Source organism: Poecilia mexicana, unplaced genomic scaffold, assembly GCF_051168715.1.
Source record: "Poecilia mexicana isolate PSO_F unplaced genomic scaffold, ASM5116871v1 scaffold_13, whole genome shotgun sequence".
Taxonomy (NCBI): Eukaryota; Metazoa; Chordata; class Actinopteri; order Cyprinodontiformes; family Poeciliidae; genus Poecilia; species Poecilia mexicana.
In genome coordinates this window covers 28,916,118-28,940,095 of record NW_028263382.1, presented here as the reverse complement: position 1 = coordinate 28,940,095, position 23,978 = coordinate 28,916,118, and the positions used below count along the sequence as shown (strand labels likewise).

The 23,978-nt window shown below is 38.4% G+C and overlaps 4 protein-coding genes across 4 annotated transcripts; all 4 read right to left on the bottom strand.

Annotated features, from left to right (window-relative positions):
* Positions 1-4,939: 4,939 nt before the first annotated feature.
* LOC106905693 (extracellular calcium-sensing receptor-like) lies at positions 4,940-8,326 on the bottom strand. Its single transcript, XM_088011399.1, has 6 exons — positions 8,190-8,326; positions 7,811-8,096; positions 6,899-7,720; positions 6,582-6,803; positions 6,365-6,488; positions 4,940-6,242 (listed from the first exon to the last, which is right to left on the bottom strand). The coding sequence occupies exons 1-6, from the start codon at positions 8,306-8,308 to the stop codon at positions 5,272-5,274; spliced, it is 2,544 nt and encodes an 847-aa protein (XP_087867525.1). The 5' UTR covers positions 8,309-8,326; the 3' UTR covers positions 4,940-5,271.
* Positions 8,327-9,572: 1,246 nt separating this feature from the next.
* LOC148155871 (extracellular calcium-sensing receptor-like) lies at positions 9,573-12,703 on the bottom strand. Its single transcript, XM_088011398.1, has 6 exons — positions 12,504-12,703; positions 12,100-12,385; positions 11,178-11,999; positions 10,862-11,083; positions 10,664-10,787; positions 9,573-10,471 (listed from the first exon to the last, which is right to left on the bottom strand). Exons 1-6 carry the CDS (start codon positions 12,701-12,703, stop codon positions 9,573-9,575), a joined length of 2,553 nt encoding a protein of 850 aa, XP_087867524.1.
* Positions 12,704-14,424: 1,721 nt separating this feature from the next.
* On the bottom strand, positions 14,425-18,317 carry LOC106905694 (extracellular calcium-sensing receptor-like). The gene is made up of 6 exons (XM_014970647.2): positions 17,241-18,317; positions 16,853-17,123; positions 15,974-16,777; positions 15,650-15,880; positions 15,435-15,558; positions 14,425-15,323 (listed from the first exon to the last, which is right to left on the bottom strand). Exons 1-6 carry the CDS (start codon positions 17,441-17,443, stop codon positions 14,425-14,427), a joined length of 2,532 nt encoding a protein of 843 aa, XP_014826133.2. The 5' UTR covers positions 17,444-18,317.
* A 3,097-nt stretch (positions 18,318-21,414) lies between these two features.
* LOC106905699 (uncharacterized) lies at positions 21,415-22,836 on the bottom strand. The gene is made up of 3 exons (XM_088011397.1): positions 22,643-22,836; positions 21,993-22,216; positions 21,415-21,834 (listed from the first exon to the last, which is right to left on the bottom strand). Exons 1-3 carry the CDS (start codon positions 22,834-22,836, stop codon positions 21,533-21,535), a joined length of 720 nt encoding a protein of 239 aa, XP_087867523.1. The 3' UTR covers positions 21,415-21,532.
* Between the last annotated feature and the right edge of the window lie 1,142 nt (positions 22,837-23,978).

The window sequence follows — 23,978 nt, the reverse complement described above, 5'->3', positions numbered from 1 at the left end:
TATCTGCATTGTAAATTGGCATTATGCTAAAATCTGGTATTTGTCTAATCATGTGAAGTCATGATTAAAAACTGCACCTCTTGATTGAGTTCATTACATTTCTTTTCACCGGCTATTTGATGTTATAAGCAGTCTTCTAAATCTAATCGAATCTCAAACAAATAGTAATGTAAAAATACACACAAGGTGTGCTGCTGGCCTCTCTAGAGAGGAAAAAGCAACAGGGAGCAGTGTTCAGTTAAACACCAAGTGTAAGTGAGAAGGGATTCTCCCCAATACCCTGAATTTGTCCTACCTATTGATGTAATCTGCAGTTATAAAGTCTTTCTCCAACACTGCAATGGAGTAGTCAACAAAATAATGTTATTTACATCCTTTGAACTGAGCCATAGTTTGTCATGTTTCACCTATTGGTTACATATTATAGTTTAATTGGTAGATCAAATCACTGCAGCCTGATATTTTATTGGGGAATCAAAATAATCTTATCATTTTACTTATTTTCAATTATAAAATCTGGGGTGCATTTGAGTACAGTCTTTATTACTCAGATACCCCAAAATAAAATCAAGTGAAATCAAGCACTTTCAGAAGTAACCTGTAATAAACAAAGTCCATGTTTGTCGTAGCATAAACACCAATGTTTACACTGTTTTTCAATGCTTCCATGCAATGCATGTAAGGCACCTAATACTCTATACCTAAAAAAAACACAAAATAATTAATTTGGTGTTAAGAGATGAGCATTTTATACTGGTGACTTATGGTTGAATGTCCATTTTACAATATATTTACCACTAATGACGAAAAAAACAAAACAAAACAAAAAAAAACACTTTTCTGCAAAATTTATCAGCTGCACAATTCTTGTTAAATAGTGTAAAATAAGTAGTATTTCAAAAGAGCAGAAGAACTCGAGTATAACTCGAGATTTTTATTTTTGTGTTGAATGTGTGTTTTTAACACACATTCATTTGCCACTAATGACAAACAAAAAACACTTTTCTGCAAAATTCATCAGCTGCATAATTCTTGTTAATAAGTAGTATTTCAAAAGAACAGAAGAAATATTATGTTTTTTTGAACAATAACAATTTTTGTTGCTAATCTGTTGCTAAGAGATGAATGTGTTTACTGGTAACCAAGTGCCACGAAGTGAACATCAGATTTTTACTTTTGCAAAATTTGCCAACGGTAAATGTCTTGTATCTAATCAGGTAAGCATTATTTCGAAAGAGTTTATGTTTTATAACTTGTTATTAATTTGGTTTTAAGAAATAAGCGTTTTCTACTGGTAACGAACTGTCACGAAGTATAAATCGAGATTTTCAACATTGTGTTGAATGTGTGTTTAATATATTTACCACTAATGACAAAAAAAATGAACTTTTCTGCAAAATTCGCCAACTACACGATTCTTGTCAGTGTAAAATAAGTAGTATTTCAAAAGAGCAGAAGAAATCTTATGTTTTTTGAACAAAAAGAATTTTTGTTGCTAATCTGTTAATCTGTTGCTAAGAGATGATCGTGACTTCTGGTAACCAAGTTCCACAAAGTAAACTTCTGATTTTCACTTTTGCAAAATGTACCAACTGTATTTTTTTTGTATCTAAGCAGATGAGCAGTATTTTTGAAAGAGCTTATGTTTTATAAATAATATTACTTATTATTAATTTGGTTTTAAGAGATAAGCGTTTTCTACTGGTAACGAACTGTCATGTATAAATTGAGATTTTTATTTTTGTGTTGAATGTGTGTTTTATATCACATTTGCCACAAATGACAAAAAAAAAAAAAAACTTTTCTGCAAAATTCATCAACTGGACAATTCTTGTTAAGCAGTGTAAGATCAGTAGTATGTCAAACCAGTAGAAGAAATCTTATGTGTTTTGAACAATAACAATATTTGTTGTTAATCTGTTGCTAAGAGATGAGTGTGTTTACTGGTAACCAAGTGCCACAAAGTAAACAGTTTTTACTTTTCCAAAAGTAAACATCAGAAAGCAGTGCACAAACATTATCACAAATATTGCTAATGTAACTAGTGCCCCCATTAACAGTGGCCTTTTTCCAAAAATAAGCTTTTTAGCTATTTTGTTTATTTATTAGCCATGTTTAACACACTGAATGGAGGAAGACAATGAGACAACATGCTAGTTATAGCCCACATGCCACTGGCTGCATTTAGGCTAATATTACCATTTTGGCTAATTTCAGCTTGTACACTAATTTTAACATACTGATTGGAGTAAGTCCATGTTACTCAACATGCTTGTGACTCTCCACATGCTACTGAGTACATTGTAGCTTACTTTAGCATTGAGGCTAATTTTTAGCATCAGAACACTGGGTTCCAACCGACAGGCACACTTTGGCAGGCCCCATTTAAATTTCTTAAGAAATTTTGTAGTTATAACTAACTGTTCTTGACATTGCCTAATGTTTTGTGATAACGAGTATAGGCTACAGAACAAAGACAGAAATATTTACAGAAAGAGATGTTTAAGCAGAATCACTGCAAAGGCAGAAATGAGAAAAAAAACACTATTTATCTTAAATTCCAAGGAACTGGCTTTAACTGTTTTGAGTTAAAGGAATTCTGTTAAAAAGTAAAAACACCTACTTTAAAAGCAGCCTTAAAATGTTCCTTTCTGTGAGCACCCTATGTATCATCTGATATTGTTCGGACAGGTTCTGATCTGATATCACTTACCTTGTTAAATTTCCTGTTCCCAAGTTCTCTGACGGGGCCCCGGGGTGTCAGATTTATAAGTTTTAAAATGTTATCAGAAAGGTATAAAGTTTGCAAATTATTTTCCTTACACTTTACAGTTATGCAGCACTTTGTGTTGGTCTGTAGTAATCATCTTTGCTGTAAAATATCTTGGAATTTATGGCTGCAGGATTGCAGATGCTAGAAATAGTTATGGGATGTGAGCACTTCTGCACATCATGGTGCTTGTTAGAGAGCCCTAAATATTGTATGTTTATGTTATTTCCCTCAGTTACTCAACATATACTGTCACAGAAACTCACGGTTTCAGTGTTGGGGTCACATTGTATTAGGGAAATGTTTGATAGTTGTGCACAAAAGTAAAAAATAAGGTGAAACACTAGTTAAAATCAAACCTACTTGGAGATACTCAGACAAAGTCTCTCTCTATATATATTTATAAAAATTCCTTCTCACCCTTCCACAGGTGGACTCTTTCATCCTCTGAGCTCGGGTCCTCTACCAGAAGCAGCTTAATGTCATCCATGTAGAGGAGGGTTAGGATTACATGAATGGTGGCCCCATTCTTGAGTCGGTATCCGTAGCCAGTCTTGTTGATGGTTTGGCTGAGGGGGTTCAGATGCAGAACAGCAGTGGACACTTGTGCAAGTGGTTTGCAGTATGCAGTTGTATGTATATACAAAAATGAACCAGTAGTTCATTTTTGTCCTCTGTGGAGGACATTTCTAAACTTGAATATCTCCCACCCCCTGCATTCTACTGAATTAATTCCTTTTGGTATCTGGAGAGGACATTTAGGGCTTTTCAGTGATACCACATGTGAAGGGGTGGGACTTTTGTACGTACCTTTTTCTAATTCATAAAAATAGCGCTCATCAGTAATAACACATTTTATGGGAAGACACAAAGTAAGTGCATAAAACCTTTTATTACCTTACACAGACTGTGGGATTTTAAAAAAATGGTGATTGGACAATATTTTTTTTTTCCTGATAGTCAGGAGGATATATATATAGTTGAATAAACAATTTAGTGAGACTTGAGTAAAGCATACAAACCTAGGGGAAAGGACTAACAATGATATGAGAGAAATAAATCCAAATGCATATGGAACCAACCACAAGAAGATAAAAAAGAGGAAAACCGTGGATTATTGTTCGTATGACTTGCATTAGTCCAGCATATCACCCCATCACCCCAAAAACACATATAAGACATTGATAATATGGTTGTAATGGATCAAGAATAATACATACTGTTGAAAGGCTCTGTGTGTTTATAAATTCATTTTTTCCTGTGGTGCCTTTTAGTTCTCCCAAAATTACTTCCTGTCAAAGTACGCTGGATAGGCGGTTCAGCTTGGGACACTCAGAAGTTGTGCATAGTGCAGCGTTTCTCAAGATGGGCAGTACCAGCCCCGGAGGGCAGACCACCAGGACGCTCCGTCTTGCGTTTGCCTGGCTATTTTTCCGGCCAGCGAACCATTCCGCCACCCAGGGGTCGTTTTTCAGAACACTCAGATGACCCAGCTTTTATTAGCATGTAAACGCACCATCTACACACAAATCTGGGAGCTTCCCTGAAGCGTGAAATGAGTCTCAAAAATACTTCTACACTCGTAACCGGATCTGTGTGTAAATGCAGTTTTATGTGTGTGTACCAGGTGACTTGTGTGTACTTTTTCAACATTTATAGGCGTAGGAGAAGATTTATTTTATTTTTAAGGTTTACACATTCAGTATTATACATGCACAGATATTTTTACCCACACACAGATATTTTGAGACTATTTTCACTCCGTAGTGAAACAACTTACTGTTTCAGGAAAACCGTTTATCCATTCTCATGTGTGGATAAGCTAAGTAGCTTGAACATTCATGGAAAACTAGCTCTACACAGCAAAGAGAAAGATAGAGGATGTGAGCAGTGCATACAAGAGGATGATTGACAGTGCTGAAACCCTCCTGGCAGTGAAGGTCTCCTTTATCTCATATTAAAAATATCCTAAAAGTCAACAAAAAAGCTCATTTTTGTTTCCAAATAATTCTTTATATTTATATTTGTTGTGAAACTATCCTCATTGGGAGCAAGATTGGAACCAAAGTTTGTGTTCACAAACTTTAGGAATAAGGTGATTCTGTTTCTAAATTTCAATATATATATATATATATATATATATATATATTTTTTTTTTTTTTTTTTTTTTTAGTTACCAAGTGAATTTAGTTTGTTTAAAAAACATGAATGCACATCATGTGATATTTTATCTTTATTGTGAAATAAATCAGACAGTTAATAAATTATACATTATTATCAGAGTAGTGAGATATGAAGAAAAATAGATTTTTTTTACAATGAACAATATAATATTAAACGCAAGAAAAATACCTGAGTTTACACATTTGTACGACTGTACATATTGTTACTCATTATGGAACATTTGTATATTTTTGACGTCATATTGCAGTGATTTATTTACAGCAAGTGCCTCCATGTGTATTAATTTTCAGTCTTCATCCAAAATACTTAGGAATGCCTTACTCATACACTGGAATCGTGAACACATTGTGAATTTGATATTTTCTTTCCAAACTATATTTTCTACTAGCATTTAATCTCATAACATACTTTTTTGTGTTTTTCTCTGGCTTCACCAAGATTATGTAACATTTCGGCGCAAAAATACTTATTAATAAGCCAAATGCCGATGACAAGATTGCAAATATTTCCACGGCTACAGTGAACTTTCCAGGAGAGCTGACGTACGCTGGGATAAAAGTGATCCAGACGGCGCAGAAAATCAGCATGCTGAACGTGATACATTTGGCTTCGTTAAAATTATCGGGCAGCTTTCTGGCTAGAAATGCAAGGATCAAACATATCACTGAAAGAATCCCGATGTATCCCAGTACTGCATAGAAAGCGACCTCTGACCCCGTGTTGCACTCCAGCACAATCTTTTTGCTGCTGTATTTAAAAACCCTGTCGGGAAACGGTGGATTTAGCTTCAGCCACAATATGCAGATAATTACTTGAACCAAAGTGCAGGAACAAACGATAATTCTTTGCTGGATCGGACCAAACTGCCCTACTGCTGGTTTGTTGTTGGGGTGTACGACTTTGAACGCCGTCACGACGACGATGGTCTTCCCTAAGACACAGGAGATGCAGAGCGCGAATGTCACACCGAAAGCGGTGTGGCGCAGCATGCAGGTCCAGACTGTGGGTCTGCCGATGAAGGTGAGAGGACAGAGGAAGCACAGGAAGAGGGAAAACAGCAAGAAGCAGCTCAGCTCTGAGTTGCTGGCTTTTATCACAGGAGTTTCTCTGTAGTGGATAAAAACGACCATCGTGAGCAGAGACAGGGAGGCGCCCAGCAAGGCCACGGCTGTGAGCGCCACGCCCATGGGCTCGTGATACGCCAGAAACTCGATTTCTCTTGGAATGCACTCGTTTCGTTTGTCATTGGACCAGTAGTCCTGTGGACAGGCTGTGCAGTCCATTGCACCTGATAAGGTGGGGGGAAAAAAGTTTCAAATGAATTGGAATATATTTTTAGCAAGCAAAATTAACCAAAAACACATATTAGACTTTGTGTCTATGAAGTACTATGTATGTAAATGTGTCTACCTGTAAAGTTGGCTATTGTTCCTTCTGCACATGGAACGCAATCAAAGCAACAGACTGGTTTGCCTCTGATTTGAGCTCTCCTCGTCCCTGTTGGACAAACATTAGAGCACAATGATGTAGGAACCTGAAAAAAAGAAAAAAAAAACATGTATTGATATACAATAAATCTGGTATAAATAATTTCTTAGAGACTTATGCTGAAAAAAAAAACAGTTACACTTCTTCCTGTCCTCCACACTATTCTGTCTTCCTGTATGCTCAGTGTGAACTCTCCGTTCTTAGTGGATGTAAAGTGACCCAGGGTCACATGCTGAACCTGCCCGTTTCTGAGCTGCCAGTTAATGACGTCGTAGGAAGCAGGAGGGTTGCCGTTCTCATCAAAAAACACATCGTCTCCAAAGCGATTCCTGAAGTTTACTCTTTGCAGGTGATAGGTAACCTTAGAAGGAGAAAGCGTGTCATGTTAAAACTTAAAATTATTTGCTAAAAACAAGGAGCACTGTTCAACTTTTTTTCTTTTTCATCATTGCTCACCTCTCTGGGATGAATTTCAGATACATTCAAACAAGGCTTCACACTTTTTCCTGCTGCTGCTGGTCGGCAGAACACCAGCTGGTGAAGAGCATGTGCAATAGCATAAACAGCTTTGTACACGTTATAGGCCACTCTGAGCTGGGAGACATTGAAGAACACATCCTGGGTGTAATCCATCAACGTCTCGTTGCCTAAGCATATTTTAGCTGCACCAGTGTCCGATGCATTTGAAGACGGCTTACAGCCAACCATTATCTCCCAAAAGTCCTTCACAAAAGGCTCACTTGGATCTCTGTAAGGGTTAATATTTGTGAGAAATGGTTTTAGGTTTGGGATGTCCATCTTCTGAACGACAAATCCCAACGCTCCGCCGAAAGCTCGGTACATTTCAGGCGTGGAGGGCCGTGCCGCTGTTATCCACGCTTCACTGGCGATCCACTGAATCCCTGTGATGTTCTGCTTCACTATCTCCTTCATCAGAGGGTAAAAGTCGCCCTCAGGAACAAAAGCCAGGATGACTTTGACGGTTGATTGTTTGATCATTTCTACAACTTTTAGAATTTTATCCAGAGGATACGTTCGAAGAACCGTACCGATGAAAGCGATGCAGATCTTTAGTTTCTTAACCTCCTCTGCGAACGCCAGGACCCCGTTTCGTCCGTAGTCGTTGTCTGACTGTATGGCTCCGATCCACTCCCAGCCAAAATGCTTGACCAGAGCCGCCAAGGCTTTTGCCTGGAAGTAGTCGCTGGGGATTGTTCGAAAGAAAGTCGGGTATTTAGCTCTGTTACTGAGACAGGCGCACGTTGAGAAGTAACTCACCTACAACAACAAAAAAAATAACAACCTTATTTTAAATTACACAAAAAATGTCACCAATCAGATAATAAACTGTGTTGTTTTATCTCATACTACTGGCACTTGAAATGGTCCAAGAGTTTCAGCAACAGCTAAGGACTGAGACGATCCTGACTCTGCGATGAGGGCAGATATTGCTGGGGGACAAGGGGAAGTCGCCTCCATCCCCTCTGGTTCACTGCCCAGAGTTAAAGCAGCACGCACGGTGTTGGTAGGAGAGGCACACGAGTCAAGGATCCGGTAGCCAAGAGAAATGTTTGGAAGGAGAGCAGGATCTTTGTTGATCTCGTCAATTGCAAATATCATAACTTGGGTCCATCGAAAAGCACGCAGATCAAATCTAAAGAAAAAAACAAAACAGGAAGGGTCAAAGACAAGATCAAAACACAAAGCATGTATAAAGTTAACATGGAAAAGCAAATAACAGTTTTACCCTTCACACATTACTTCAAGAGGCTCCACCTTAAATGAAGAAATGTTCCTTATTTCTTTGTTGAAAATGGGAAAAATGCCCCCGATCATTATGTCACCTCGTTTAAACATGTATGGCATGTCGAATTTTCCCGTCACCTCACAGTCATGAACTTGGCCGATGCAGAAAGCACACAAGATGACAAGAGTCGCGCTCTGCATGTTTATGCTGCATCGTGAAAAGGAGATGAGCACTGAGCTCTTATAACTGCTGAGTTGGATATGAGAAAAAGATCCCTTAGGACTTTCTTAGTCGGGCAAGATCTGCACAGCAAGAGGCAAACCAGAGGACTTAAACATAATCTGTGTTCAAACTTAGTCACTTAAAATATTATTAATTAGGATTTTGGTCGTTGTTTTTATGACTAAATGCTCTAGTCTTAGAAAACAAGACATCAATGATGTCTTTTAAATATTTATGTAAGCCTACTGTCAGTCACATTATGACAATAATCTGCTGTAAAAACAGACAGAAAACAATTGTTTTGCCTAATGTGTCAAGTGATGCACTGTGAACATACTTTTTTCATTAAAGTGGTGAATTCACACAGTGAGGCTGTTTTGCTTTGAGTCAGAACAAAGACACATCATTATCTTACATCACACAAATTTTTATTTTCACTTCCAGACCCTTTTACATGGCGATCACTATAACAAAGAGACACACACACACACACACACGCACACACACATATATATATATATATATATTTTTTTTAATTAACATCTTAACAGTATTTAAGGAACATCACAGAACCATTATATGTCATGCAAGCGTTTTGGGGATGATTACGGTATTTTTGTAGGAGATGAACATGAATTCTTGATTTTGAGTAATTTTGACGTCACTTCTTTGATACACTTGTCTTTACTTCACACCAATAGAAAACCGACATGGAAGAGAAATCTAACAAATCTTTTTCTGGTAGAGAAATAGAAATAGAAGTTTTTTTTAATTTAATTAGTTGTAATCTATTATGTGTTAAGTTAAAATGAGTTTGATGGAAAAAATAAGTCTTATTTAGCTGTTTAAAAAAGAAACAACTGTGTCACATTTGTGTTTCTGCAGCAGTGCTGCGCAGTGGTGCAGCTAGAAGCAATGTTACGTTACAGGAAGAAGATATAGACAATATAATTTGACATAAAAGTAAAATTGGGTTTAGTCAATTTTAACATATAATTAAAAGTTTGATTTTATTTACAAAAGTGTGTGTCTGGATTAACCACTCAAGTAAGCATTTATCATTATGTTTTTATACACTATAAACATTATTTTTTCTGCTATATTAGACTCTATATACCCATGTTGTGTTTTCAAAATAACGAATTTCATCTTAAAAGTTGATTATTTTTTACCCATGACATGTTTCCTTGTGTTTTTCTCTGGCTTCACCAAGATTATGTAACATTTAGGCGCAAAAATACTTATTAATAAGCCAAATGCCGATGACAAGATTGCAAATATTTCCACGGCTACAGTGAACTTTCCAGGAGAGCTGACGTACGCTGGGATAAAAGTGATCCAGACGGCGCAGAAAATCAGCATGCTGAACGTGATACATTTGGCTTCGTTAAAATTATCGGGCAGCTTTCTGGCTAAAAATGCAAGAACCAAACACACTACTGCAAGGAAGCCTATGTAACCCAAAACCACATAGAAAGCGACCTCTGACCCCGTGTTGCATTCCAACACGATCTTCTTGTTGCTATATTTAAAAACCCGATCTGGCAAGGGGGGATTCAGCTTCAGCCACAATATGCAAATCACTATTTGAATTAAAGTGCAGGAGCAAACGATGACCCTTTGCTGCGTGGGACCAAACTTTACTGCGACTTTATTGCTGGGATGTGTGGCTTTAAACGCCGTCACAACGACGATGGTTTTGCCCAGAACGCAGGAGATGCAGAGCGCGAATGTCACACCGAAAGCGGTGTGACGCAGCATGCAGGTCCAGACTGTGGGTCTGCCGATGAAGGTGAGAGGGCAGAGGAAGCACAGGAAGAGGGAAAACAGCAAGAAGCAGCTCAGCTCTGAGTTGCTGGCTTTTATCACAGGAGTTTCTCTGTAGTGGATAAAAACGACCATCGTGAGCAGAGACAGGGAGGCGCCCAGCAAGGCCACGGCTGTGAGCGCCACGCCCATGGGCTCGTGATACGCCAGAAACTCGATCGTCTTTGGAATGCATCCGTCTTTTCTCTCATTGGACCAGTAGTCTTGTGGACAGGCTGTGCACTCTGTTGCACCTGTTAATGAAAAATAAATAAATAAATAAAAAGATTTGGTGACATTTTATAGGCTTTTAAAATAAGTCAATATCATAGTGTTAATTCTTTGTCAGAAAGGGAATATATTACAGATAGCACAAAACACACAATACTGAGCTGTATTGATTGGCTTTAGCGGTAGATATAAACTCTCAAATCATGTCTGTCTACCTGTTGAGTTGGCGATTGATCCCTCTGCACATGGAACGCAGTCAAAACAACAGACTGGTTTCCCCTTGATCTGAGCCTTCCTGGTTCCTGCTGGACAAGCATTTGAGCACACCGACGCTGGAACCTGAAAAATATCATTGCATGGATTTTTTTTATTATTTTTATGATATACGACAGTGAAAAGTATTCATATATTACCATCTGTCCCGTCCTCCACACTATTCTGTCTTCCTGTATGCTCAGTGTGAACTCTCCGTTCTTAGTGGATGTAAAGTGACCCAGGGTCACATGCTGAACCTGCCCGTTTCTGAGCTGCCAGTTAATGACGTCGTAGGAAGCAGGAGGGTTGCCGTTCTCATCAAAAAACACATCGTCTCCAAAGCGATTCCTGAAGTTTACTCTTTGCAGGTGATAGGTAACCTTAGAAGAAGAAAGCGTGTCATGTTAAAACTTAAAATTATTTGCTAAAAACAAGGAGCACTGTTCAACTTTTTTCTTTTTCATCATTGCTCACCTCTCTGGGATGAATTTCAGATACATTCAAACAAGGCTTCACACTTTTTCCTGCTGCTGCTGGTCGGCAGAACACCAGCTGGTGAAGAGCATGTGCAATAGCATAAACAGCTTTGTACACATTATAGGCCACTCTGAGCTGGGAGACATTGAAGAACACATCCTGGGTGTAATCCATCAACGTCTCGTTGCCTAAGCATATTTTAGCTGCACCAGTGTCCGATGCATTTGAAGACGGCTTACAGCCAACCATTATCTCCCAAAAGTCCTTCACAAAAGGCTCACTTGGATCTCTGTAAGGGTTAATATTCGTAAGAAATGGATTTAGGTTTGGGATGTCCATCTTCTGAACGACAAATCCCAACGCTCCGCCGAAAGCTCGGTACATTTCCGGGGTTGAAGGTTGAGGTGCTGTTATCCATGCTTCACTAGCGAGCCACTGAATTCCAGTGATGTTGTGCTTCACAACCTCCCTCATCAAAGGAGAAAAGTCGCCCTCCGGCGTAAAAGCCAGGATGACTTTGACGGTTGACTGTTTGATCATTTCTACAACTTTCAGGATCTTTTCCTGAGGGTACGTTCGAAGAACCGTCCCAACAAAAGCAACGCAAATCCCAAACTTTGCAACTTCCTCTTTAAAAGCCAGGACCCCGTTTCGTCCGTAGTCGTTGTCTGACTGTATGGCTCCGATCCACTCCCAGCCGAAATGCTTGACCAGAGCCGCCAAGGCTTTTGCCTGGAAGTAGTCGCTGGGGATTGTTCGAAAGAAAGTCGGGTATTTAGCTCTGTTACTGAGACAGGCGCACGTTGAGAAGTAACTCACCTAGGAAAAAGTCCCAAAATATTAGTATTAGTGCAGTATTAGAAAGTAAGTGTGATTTCCACCGACAGAGGACAGATTCAGAAACAGTTTTATCTCTTACGACTGCAACTTGAAAAGGTCCAAGAATTCCAGCGACCGCCAGGGACTGAGAAGATCCTGCCTCTGCGATTACCGCGGATATAGGTGGAGAACAGTCAGAAGCTGTTTCTTTTTCATTTTGACTACTTGCCAGCGTTAGTGCAGCTCGTAAAGTGTTTGTAGGAGACGAACAGGAATTGAGAATCCTGTAACCCAGAGAGATGTTAGGCAGGAGAGAAGGATCTGTGTTGACCTCTTCTATTGCAAATATCATCATTTGGGCCCATCGAAAAGCCCGAAGGTCAAACCTGCAAAGATATTTGGCCATTTTTTTTACACGCTACAAAAAGAATGTGATGCTACTGCAAAGATGACTGTCAGCGTCTCATAATGTAAGACCGAAGAAACAGAAATAGTCAAACTTACAGGGCACACGTCACTGCAGGAGGTTCCCCGTCAAATGTAGCAACGCTGCTGACATCCTTGTTGAAAACAGGGAAAATTCCCCCTATCATTATGTCACCTGCCTTAAACAAACTTGGCATGTCAAAATTACCCAAGAGCTCACAGCCAAAACCTGTGTTCATGCAGAGAACACACAGATACACAAGAGCCCTTTTTCGCATGTTTGTACTGCATTGTCAGGCTTGGATCGACACACGGTTCTTAAGATCTGATGGATGGAGGGAAATGTGTCGTCATCGAGGGTTAATTTGTTTCCCACAAGGCAAAGCAGTTACAGATTGGTGGATAGCAGACCAGGGAGGTGATTTCTGAACCGATGCCACATGATGTTTGTGGTAACAGAAAATGTGTAAAACACATTAACCTGATGCTGATTTAAATATTGGCTAAAGTTATGCAGTGGCAATAAGCAGTGCATGGGTTGTTTTAAGGAACACAACTCCTAACACAACTTTTGTAAACAAGAATACTTCCTCATATGAGAACCTTAGTCGGAAGATAATTTCTGAAATCAATCTTTCCTGACAGGAACGTCCATCATGTTTGATTAAACAAAGTCATAGATCTGTAATTTAAACAAGAATCATAATCTGCTAATAATCAAGCACTTTAAGAAAACGAAAAACAGGAACTCAGACTTTCGTTCAATATCATTCACGTTATAAAAAGCTCACTCTATAAAACAAAATATGTCCCAGTCGATCTGTTATGCTATTTTTAAAATTCGTTCAATGCACTGTGCACACATCGCAATATGCAGTCAGAGAAAGTTGAACATATTGTCCTGAATATATTGTAAATTTCCTATTAACCTATATGTTGTTGAGTTTGATATCTCATAATCACTTAAGAAATTGGATATATTTTCATATTTTTCACCAACTGAGGTCGGCATTTTTTTCAAATGTGCAATGCATGCTGGGCCGATAATGCGGGTTGGTTCAAATGGACGTTAATGCTTTATTTGACAGGGTGTGCATAAGAATGAGATGAGACTGTTATGAACATGAAGGGGTCTTCATGAATGTCTATGTTGCCATGAAGTGTCATTCGGTAAATGACACTTTTAATGCAAAGTTGCTTTAAAAGTTGCATTAAAGGTCTATTGAAAATGCCTACTTTGCATTAAAAGTGTCACTTCATGACTACAGTCATTCATAAAGACTCCTTCATGTTCATGACAGATGTTATGACATGTTTATGACAGTCTCATGTCAGTCTTATACACACCCGGTCAAATAAAGCGTTACTTAATGAACTTGAGCCTTTAAACAAAAGGACATCACGTTTGTGGAGGCTGATGATTGATGCCCACAAAACACCTGGATTAAGGCAAACAGCTTCAAAGTCCTTCTGTACGATTAAACACAAGATATCGGTTGAAACGAACATGATCAGCTTGTGCTCCACTGTTTTTTACATTAGCTAGAGCTAACAACGTTAGCAGGCGCTAATACAGAATCAAAACAAATCGGAAGATAATAGATGGATACTTCAATACTATGGTTATCATGCATTATTTAAACTTCAGAATCTAAGGTTATAATTGTGTAAGCATCAATCACTTTTATCTGTTCATCCATTTCCGTCACTTAGTGCTGAAGTTGAAATATTTAATTTGAAATTCATTAAAGCTATTTGAAAACCAAACCAATAAAATCTGTGAAAGTTTTTTTATTGAAACATACATGAAGAACACCAAGAGCTGGAAACACAGAAACACAAAGGACAAGATGATGCTTGTTATTTAAGCAAAGACGAAATACATATAAAATAATCTACTCTGGGCAGTTGTACTTAAGTGTATGTAACATTTGTGAATAACTACAGCATCAAAACACTTTGTTTTAGAAAAATCTATGACTATTACAACTTAAAGTTTTTATATCTTGCCCATTATTCGCTTTTTTGAGTTTTGCTCTGGCCTCAGTAGAATAATATAGCATTTTGGAGCAAAAATACAAAGCAACAAACCAAAGCTGGAGGCCAGAATAGCAAATATCTCCACAGCCACAGTAAACTTTCCAGGAGAGCTGACATAAGCTGGGATGAAGGTGATCCAGACGGCACAGAATATCAGCATGCTAAATGTGATTAGCTTGGCTTCATTGAAGCTGTCTGGTAGTTTTCTAGCAAGAAAAGCAAGAACAAAGCATAAGGTAGCAAGGACTCCAATATAAGCCAGCACCGCCCAGAATCCAATCGCTGAACCCAGGGCACACTCTAAAATTATTCGGTCTCTATAGTACTTCATGTTCCTCTTTGGGAAAGGGGGGTTAATTGTTAGCCAAATTATACAAATGACAACCTGAACAAGAGTCAAAATGAGAACACTGAGTCTTTGCTGTGCGGGTCCAAACCACTTTGTCATATTGCTCCCTGGACGTCTCGCTCTGAAGGCCATCAGAACCACTATTGTTTTTCCCAGAACACACGAAATGCAGAGAACGAACGTGATGCTGAATGTGGTGTGTCGAAGCATGCAAGACCACTGAGTGGGCCGACCAACGAAGGTCAGTGAGCAGAGGAAACACAGTTTGAGTGAAAACAGAAGCAGGAAGCTCAGCTCAGAGTTGTTGGCTCTTACAATGGGAGTCTCTTTATGAGTAAAAAATATTGTTGTTATGAGAAGGGATAAAAATACACCGAAGGTGCCAAAACCAGTGAGAAGTGCTCCCGTGGTCTCCGTGTAGGAGAGGTATTCGGTGGGTTTTGGAACGCAGTCGTCTCTCATCTCGTTTGGCCAGACTTCAGGTGGACAGGGTGAGCAGTCGAGAGAATCTGCAAGAAATAATACATCCTAAAGTCAATGTCAAGAAATAGTTTTACAGATTTGTTGTTTTCCTTTTTCTTTTTTAAAGAAAAAGGCTGCTTGTTAAAATTCCCACTCACTTGTCTTATTACTAATTGTTCCTTCAGAACATCGAAAACAATCAAAGCAGCACACAGGCTTGTTCTTGTTTACTGCCTTTCGAGTCCCTGGTGGACACGGCTCTCTGCAGACAGACCTTACCACCTGATTACATCAAAACAGGACGCAAGAAACTTAATAGCGAATTAAAAATGTTCAAATTATCCAATAATGTGACAAAGTTTTGCATAGTTACCGCATTATTAGAGCCGCCCCAAACTATTTTCGCATCGTCTTTTAGTTTCAGTTTCTTTCCCTCCGGTAAGGAATCATCAAACTGGCCAATGATGACTATGTCTGCTGAACCGTCCTCCTTCATCTGCCAGTTCACAAGGTCGTACTTGGCAATAGAATCACCATTTTCATCAAAGAAAACTCTGGCCCCATTCTTAGTGGTGAAGTTTATATGCTTCATGGCATCAAACACCTTTGGAGATAATTTTGCAAATTACACAAGCACTCCCTTTCAAAACCATGTAATGAGTTAGGATCTTCATCATTATATGTCCTTGAAACTTACTAACTTAGGCTGGACTTCATCCTTGGTCAGACACGGGTTTCCCGTTGCAGGGTTTACGCTGTTTTCGCACTGCAAGAGCACATGCAGAGCAAATGCTACAGAATACACAGCTGTGTAAACATTATTTTCTTCTCTGAATTTTGCTACGTCTGTGTAGTCACTCGAGACGGTCCGCAGATCTTCTGCGCCGGTGCACAACGTGGAGGTTTTAGATGGGGTGAAGCTGCAGTCAAAGAACTCCTCCCAGATCGATTTAGTTAGAGAACTGTGCGGTTCATCAGACGGTTTCAGGGTAAGGAGGAATTCTCCGAGCCCTGGTATGGATGCCTGAGGAATGGCATAGCCTATTGCCCCATGCAAAATGTGCTTTCTCTCTGCAGAAGCAAGGTATGCAGCTGAGATCCAAGATTCACTGCCAACCCACTGCTTTCCAGTGATGTTATACTCCTCCATATGAGCAAGAAATGTTTTGGCGAAAGACAGCGACATAAACAACACCACCACCTTGGATGAGGACTCCTTCAGTGTCTCAGTTATTGTTCTTAACCTTGACTTGGAGGCTTCCAGGTAAACCATCGTGTATTCCACACATACGCCTTCCTTCTGTGCTTCTTTAACAAATTCAGACGCACCTTCTTCCGCGTACGTACCAACAGAATGAATTATTCCCACCCATCGCCAGTCAAAGTATTTCATAAGTTGCACCAGAGCCGTGATCTGGAATTTGTCACTTGGTACGGTTCTGAAGAACGTCGGGTATCGAACTTTGTCACTTAAACAAGCGCACGTAGACAGGTGACTGATCTTGACAGAAAAAAAAAAAGAAAAAAAATTAATTAATCAAGTTTGCATTTCAATTGAAAATGTGATTCTTCTCACCTGTGGCACAGACACAGCACTGATAATGGTGTTTATGTCGTCACTCACACCAGAGGATGAATGACCTAAGACAGCCAACGTCTGACCGCCGCAGGCCAGCGGATCGTTCCCGTTTATGGCTTCAATAGCTGCTCGAATCAGGTTTTCGGTCCCACATCCGTTGTACACCTTGTAACCCAACCTTAATCCAGGGAGGAGGGAAGGATCCCTGTTGATCTCTTCCACAGTAAAAATCATTGTTCTGGCAAACTTCAGCTCTCTGTGATTGTATCTACAAACACGGGATGAGGAGCCACACATAAACTTTGAGAATTTAACCACTGATCACAACGGCATAAAAACAGCAGTTCACATCATATGAAATTCTCCTTTTTTAGCATTGACTAACCCTGTGCAGTACGAATACGGAATTGCCTTGTAGTCGTTATCTACCAATGTTCTTGTACTTGTTATAGAGAAAACTCCCGCAATATTCAGATCTCCGTCTCTGGAAAACTCCATTAGTTCTGTCTTTTCGATCACATTGCATGTCTGGTTTTCTGGCTTTGTTCCTGCAAGCAGAGTTAGGAAGAGAATGATGATCAAACCCATGCTAACCCACCCTCCTCTCTGCTGAAGCACCACTGACCTGAGACCTAAAGTTGCTTATAGTTTGTCACCACAGTGAGGGGAATGTCCCCCGGTGGAAAACACACATCAGGAATCCTCATAAGACCTTCTTGTTCTTGCATCACTGACACAAATCCCGACATCCACGTGTTTGACACTCTGCATCCTGATAGTCTGACAGACATAATTTTGTGTTTTAGCAGCAGATGTTCTTAGGTAAAAGAAATGCCTAACCTGTTTACAACTGAAATGCTTAACATGGATTATATTCATGTGATTATATTTTAAATGGCATTAATCAAAAATGTCTAAAGCTCTTCATATTTTTAATATACTTAGAGTCAGCACACAGCTCAGTTATTGCAGCTAGAAACTAGAGAACAGGCCCAAAATCAGGATGTAGTGATGGACTCTGACCTGACACTCCACATAAACCTTCAGAGCCACATAAAGACAGTTACAAAGTCAGTCTTCTGTCACTTGAAGAACATTTCCAGGATCAAAGGACTAGCAAGATCTAAAGAAACTCATCCATGTGTTTATCTTTAGTTGCATTGATTACTGCAAAAAAAAAAAAAAAAATCAATCCTCCAGATCCAGAACGCTGCTGTTCACATTCTCACTAAATCCAGGAAGATGGAGCACATAACACCAGTTCTAAAGTCACTACAATTGTTCCCTGTAGCTCAGAGAATAGACTTTAAAATACTGCTGTTAGTTTATAAGTCACTGAACTGCTCAGCATCACAATACATTAAAGATCTGCAAGATCTGCTGCTGTTGGATTAACCTCCCAGACCCCTCAGGTCTTCTGGTTCTGATCTCTGCTTCCCCAGAACCAGAATCAAACAAGGAGAACCAGCGTTCAGCTTCTATGCACCACAAATCTGGAACAAACTCTTAGAAAACTGCATCTAAAACATTAAGTTCCTTTAAACCTAGACTAAACCCCACCGGTTTAAAGTTGCCATAATAGATGAAACATTAACCAACATTTTGATGTGTAACGATGACACTGAGCAAAATGTCATGTTTACTGCTTTTCTCTATTGTTGACTATGTGGTGTCTTCTATGGCTTTGTTTTTCTATTTCATTTTGTGACGTAAAGCACTTTGAACTGCCTTGTTGCTGAAATGTGCTATACAAATAAACTTGATGGATGTATTGATTGATTGGATGCAGTTGAAATAAAAAGCTTACATACAAGGAAATATAAAGACACACACCTTTTTTTTCTGTCTTCGAAGTTAAATTGGACTAGACTCCTTTTTACGTCAGTTATTAGAATGACCAAAATTATTTCTATATGCTAAATGCCACAATGAGGATTCAAAAGGTGAATTCATTTTTTATTAATATGTCCAAAATCAGAAGTTTGCACACAGTATCATCATTATCTATTAAAACAATGGGGTCCAGATGACTATGTCATGACTACTGGAGGCACAGCTGTGAATGTATTTTAAGGCCAGTCATATCATTTGTGATACTGAAAATAGTTTTTGTGTTACTGGAAAATAATCAAATTCTAATTTCCAGTTTAAAAGGTTTTTCTTTTACCTTTATGCGTCAATCCTGCTTTTCCACCATATAGCCCATGTTTAAGATTTGAGGGCCTTTTTAACAACGCTGATCTAAGCCAGTCCATTGCAGCTCTGATTGCATGTTTAATGTTACCCTAGATTGGCATCTATAGAAAACAAATTGAACCATGAAATTAAAACCATTTAAACTTTGACTTCAAACTTTTATTCTGTATCACAGCTACACATCACATTGTGTTGTGTCTGTCACATGCAGTCCAGATGAAAGACATTGATTTCAGACATTCTCAATGTAACACAACACAGCTTTGAATCCTGATCAGACCCTGACCTCTAAGGATCCACAAACCCTTTTCCTTAAAAAAAACCCATCTGATTACCTTTGATTTTACTGTTACTGAGGAACAGCGTACTGAAGCGGTTGCTTCAAAATACATTATAAAGCTATGCCTCTATTTGACTTGATTTCTTCAAATTAACTTTGTAGGATATTTGTAAGCCATGATATGTTTTCAAAAAGACAAAGCTACATGTATGACATTTGTCCAAAATCACATTGATGATTCCATTGAATATTTTGTGGACTTACAGGGTGGAACAATTACTTTCTGGAGTGTCTCTGTGATGTGAAATGAATGCAGGATTTCAGAAAATCTATTTCTGACAGTCAGACATGGTGGTGGGAGTATGATGATCTGGGATTGATTTGCATCTGCAGGACTAATTAATAGAACCACTGATGGCCCCCTAAACCAGCCATCAGTTCATGACCTTAATAAAGCTCAGTTGGATTACGCACCGGTAGGTTTATCTTTGGAATGGTCAAACTTAAACCTATTCTAAATCTATGTTCCTCATGTTCATTAAATTAGAATTTTAAAACAGCTTTTTGCTTTTGCTCAGAATACCCAAAATACCAACGTAAAAAGATGGTTATGATCTAAAATATGAATGTATGAGAACACCAGTAAACAAGAGTGAAATACTTTTTCATAGCACTGTAAATGCTTGAAACACAAAATGACCAGAAAAAGCAAAAAAAAAAAAAGAAGAAAACAAAAACTATTTATTATTTCAATTTCAGTATTTATTGATTCAGTAGAAACGTTGAAAATTGGCTCAATAATTAAATAAACCTGTATATTCTTACAAAAAGCACATACTTTCTTGGTGTCCTTACATGTTGTGGGTATGCCACCAGCTGGAGATGAAGAAGGATGTGTGAACAGTTCAGCTTAGTGAGGATGAACTGAAAACAAAAGGGAAGCAGAGAAAAAAAACAATACAAACAAGCCAGAAACTCAAACTGTGCTAAACCAGCCCCTGGTCTTAGTGTCGATTCAACTCTGCCCTCCATACTGACGTCTGGAGACCAGAGTATTAAGTTTTTATTTAGCAAAGTAACAATAAAAGTCATCAAAAAAATCAACACAGTGACAGGTACGGGCATCGACTTCAGGCGTAAATGTAACAATCTGTTCAAGACCAAATGCGCAGCCTTGCAAACAATTAAAACATTAATAGTTTTTGCTAGAACACAAACGAGGTGAAAAGCCGTCACGGACCAGTCAGAGGAATGACGAGTCGCTGTCGTGAACAGCATCCCCACCGCGGCGTTGCTGTTAGGAGCGGATGCAGCCGAGTTTGTTTTAAGTCTGTTTGTGTAGATTAGCATCAAAAGGCCTGTGGCCAGGAAAAATCTTCTAACTGAATGCACTCTCCATATTTTTGTGCAAACTTGAAAGTTGAACATTTCTGCAAAAGAGAAAAAGTTCCAAGATTGTTAGGCAGATGGAAGGAAAAATAAAGCAGGCATATTATTAACAGGACCAGTTAAAGGAGAAATAAGATTACCTTCTTGGAGCACGCATGACATTGAAAAGATCTGGAAAAGAAGTATAGGAATGTCACTCACACACACACACACACACGCACTGCAAAAACACACAATCTTACCAAGTATTTTTGGTGTGTTTTCTAGTTCAAGTATTTTTGTACACTTGAAATAAGACAAGAATACAAGAAACTTTTTAGCAAGATATATGAGCTTCTGTTAAGTCAATAATACCTTAATATAGATAAAAAAAATATTACTGACAAATTATTTAACTTACAACTAAAAATTTTTCATCAATGTTATGGAAAAATAGCCTTTAAACAAGTTCTTATTTCTTTCTGAAAAGTTACTCCTAAGTTAGTTTAGTGTTACTTCAAGTGTACTAAAATATCTGCACTAGAAGCTAGACCAAAAAACTTAGTAGGTTTTTGTGTCTTTGCAGTGTTTCTGCACTAGTATTACATTATTGATCATTTTAAAATAAACGTGTTTATTATGTCATCATATTTTTCCCCCCAATCTTTGAACTACTTTCAGAAAATCTGGAAGGAGTAAAATTATCCCTCTGTGCATGGAGTCGTTATTGCAGACTAATATTTTTCATATACCTGCAATTCTTGTTGATGGAGAGATTTTTATAATGGATTTTTAAACAACCATGAGTACTGCTAACAGAAAGATGAAAAGGTTCATATACACACCTTACCACTGCAGACTCTGTGGAAAACTCTGTCTGATGACACATCAGAGGACACGCCGCACAATTTAAGGATTTGGCATTTCAGCGATCCGGTTTTAAAGTCTGTACACACAGAATCCTGTAGAATGTTGTTTTTGGTATTACACTCCTTGAAAATGCTAAAACTATAAACAGTTCTCCGATGATGCAGATGGGCAAAGCTGGTGGTTCGGGTACACTGAATGTCTGCTTTCACCTGATGAGATAAACAACAGACATTTCTGTCATTTAACTTCATCCTCTGACCTGATTCTTGTCTGAAAAGAGTTGCAAAAAAAAAAAAAAAAAAGCAAAGCAAAGTGAGAAATCAATGTTTGATTACATTCATTTGATCAGGTGTCTGATTTCATGTCACATGTCAAACCATGAGTTTATATTTTTCTAATCTTAGAATAATGTAGATGTTGCACTCACCTCCATCGTATGTAAAAAACGGACAGTCTTGGAGAGAAAATGCACCTCAAACTGCAGAACCTCACATTTACACATTTCTCTCTTTTCCTCTGCATCATTCACATTGTACTTAGCGTGTTGCAACAGGTACAACCATGAATCATAGAGCATGCATAACAACGACGCCGCACATCTCTCAAAAGCCAAAATGGCATGAAAGGCCACAACCGTTTCAGAAGATCTAAAATCACAAACAACATTTTATTATATAACCTCTTGCATTCTGCTTTTCAAATGAAAATCATGTACTGCAGCAGTTTCCCATCTTTCCATCATCATCAAAATGTGATCGCACATCAAAAGCTTAATCACACAGCAGGGATTTCTGTTCATAATTACAATAAATGTACTTAAATTCCATTATCCTGCTTATCTTCTCAAGAGATTATCTAATTGTCTTCGGAGGGGCGTTCTAATGCAGTGTGAAGACCTTCTTCGTTTTAGCCGATTCCCTGCAGGGGATTTCAGTAAATTACTGCCAAATTGGACCTAAATATGTGGGGAAAATACACACCTGGGCATTCAGATTGCTAACATCATTGTGCATGTCAACAGGTAAGCTGCAAGTGAAGAGAAAAGTCAGCAATTCCACCTGCAAGTTACTTACCCCTTAAAAGCCAAAGTTGGTTTTGCTTTGTTACTGACGTGGATGACAGAACATTTACATGATGTGCTTAAAGTCTCGTTTTCTGGGTAATGTTCATCCTGGCGAAATGCTGTCAACTGGTCCGGCCCAGACCAGCTGCCAGATGATATTATCCATGTGCAGAGAGTTAAGAAGCCCAACGTGAATGTTGTCATTGCAGAGGTTCGCCTGCAGCAAAAGTGTTGGATGCAAAGATGTCTTCTTAAAGCGTCTGTGGCGTAGGAGGCAACTTGTTGGACCACTCTCAGTGGAACATGCAAATTTTATTTTGCATTTAGTCGACCAAGGTGTAAAGATTATTATTATAATGTATGAGCATTAGACACAATTGCAAGACTTATGGGATTGTCCTATACAAATCATCTTAGTTTTTATTAGAAGTACTGGTGTAGAAGTCACTTTTACTGGTGTTTGGATAAGCAACAAAATCTGCCTATAAGCACTTTTTACACTTTCTACAAAACAAAGATTTTCCCCATTGTCTTCAGATAATGTTCAGCATGTATTTTGTTTCAGTAAAATAATAAAAGAGAGATTAATGTTAAGGTTTTCTAACAGAAACAAACTTGGGAAAATGAAAAATAATTTTACATTTTAAATTCTCAGGGGAATGCATAGTTTTAGGCTTAATTGTAACATGCTTTGATTTGACATCACTGTGTTTTTTGTTCTTTTTCGTATTTAATGATGAGAATGACAATTCTGGGATTAAAGTTGTATTCTTTTTTTCTCTATGAGTACACGCATGCGACTAAATAATAATTAGTTGAAGTCAGTCACTTCCAGCATGCAGCATGCAGAGGTGAGTGAATGCTCACTGCATGGTCAAGTAATGCTATCTTTTTAGTATTTTTGTGGCATTTGATTAATATTTACTTACCTTTTACTCCGATCATTTGAAATCCCCTAACAACACAAGTTTTTTTCCACTTCGTTTTTTTCCACTTCTTTGTAAGTTGTGAACTTCTTTGCAAAAATAGACAACAACTTTTGTGTACTCCTCTTAATAGCATCTATGAACAGCAGTTTTCATGTTTTAAGAAAGATAATCAATTTCATTACGATCTGGATTTTAGCTGAGCTATTCCAACATATGAAAATTCTTTAATATTAACTAATGTATTTCTGGCAATAAATGTAACATTTCTGTCAGGCTGCAAAGTGAATATGTGCCCTTGTAGCAAGTCGTGCTGCTGCTAATGTGTTTTCTTCCAATGCTGCTCTGTATTCATCCATCTTCATATCAATAATTCCCGATTTTCTTCCTGTCCCTGCTGAACAAGAGCATCACCAACAG

What these genes read in the sequence shown, in the direction of transcription:
- LOC106905693 (XM_088011399.1), bottom strand. Translation starts at nt 8,308, where the DNA reads ATGCCATACATGTTTAAACGAGGTGACATAATGATCGGGGGCATTTTT. An exon ending in CTGAAATTCATCCCAGAGAG is followed by an intron (nt 6,804 to 6,898) that starts GTGAGCAATGAT and finishes TCTCCTTCTAAG; the next exon opens with GTTACCTATCACCTGCAAAG. An exon ending in AACAATAGCCAACTTTACAG is followed by an intron (nt 6,243 to 6,364) that starts GTAGACACATTT and finishes CCACCTTATCAG; the next exon opens with GTGCAATGGACTGCACAGCC.
- LOC148155871 (XM_088011398.1), bottom strand. Translation starts at nt 12,703, where the DNA reads ATGCGAAAAAGGGCTCTTGTGTATCTGTGTGTTCTCTGCATGAACACA. An exon ending in GACCTTTTCAAGTTGCAGTC is followed by an intron (nt 12,000 to 12,099) that starts GTAAGAGATAAA and finishes ACTTTTTCCTAG; the next exon opens with GTGAGTTACTTCTCAACGTG. An exon ending in CTGAAATTCATCCCAGAGAG is followed by an intron (nt 11,084 to 11,177) that starts GTGAGCAATGAT and finishes TCTTCTTCTAAG; the next exon opens with GTTACCTATCACCTGCAAAG.
- LOC106905694 (XM_014970647.2), bottom strand. Translation starts at nt 17,443, where the DNA reads ATGGGTTTGATCATCATTCTCTTCCTAACTCTGCTTGCAGGAACAAAG. An exon ending in GTGCTGTGTCTGTGCCACAG is followed by an intron (nt 16,778 to 16,852) that starts GTGAGAAGAATC and finishes TTTTCTGTCAAG; the next exon opens with ATCAGTCACCTGTCTACGTG. An exon ending in ATGAAGTCCAGCCTAAGTTA is followed by an intron (nt 15,881 to 15,973) that starts GTAAGTTTCAAG and finishes TTATCTCCAAAG; the next exon opens with GTGTTTGATGCCATGAAGCA.
- LOC106905699 (XM_088011397.1), bottom strand. Translation starts at nt 22,836, where the DNA reads ATGACAACATTCACGTTGGGCTTCTTAACTCTCTGCACATGGATAATA. An exon ending in CCAACTTTGGCTTTTAAGGG is followed by an intron (nt 22,217 to 22,642) that starts GTAAGTAACTTG and finishes TTGTGATTTTAG; the next exon opens with ATCTTCTGAAACGGTTGTGG. An exon ending in TTTACATACGATGGAGGTGA is followed by an intron (nt 21,835 to 21,992) that starts GTGCAACATCTA and finishes TTTTCAGACAAG; the next exon opens with AATCAGGTCAGAGGATGAAG.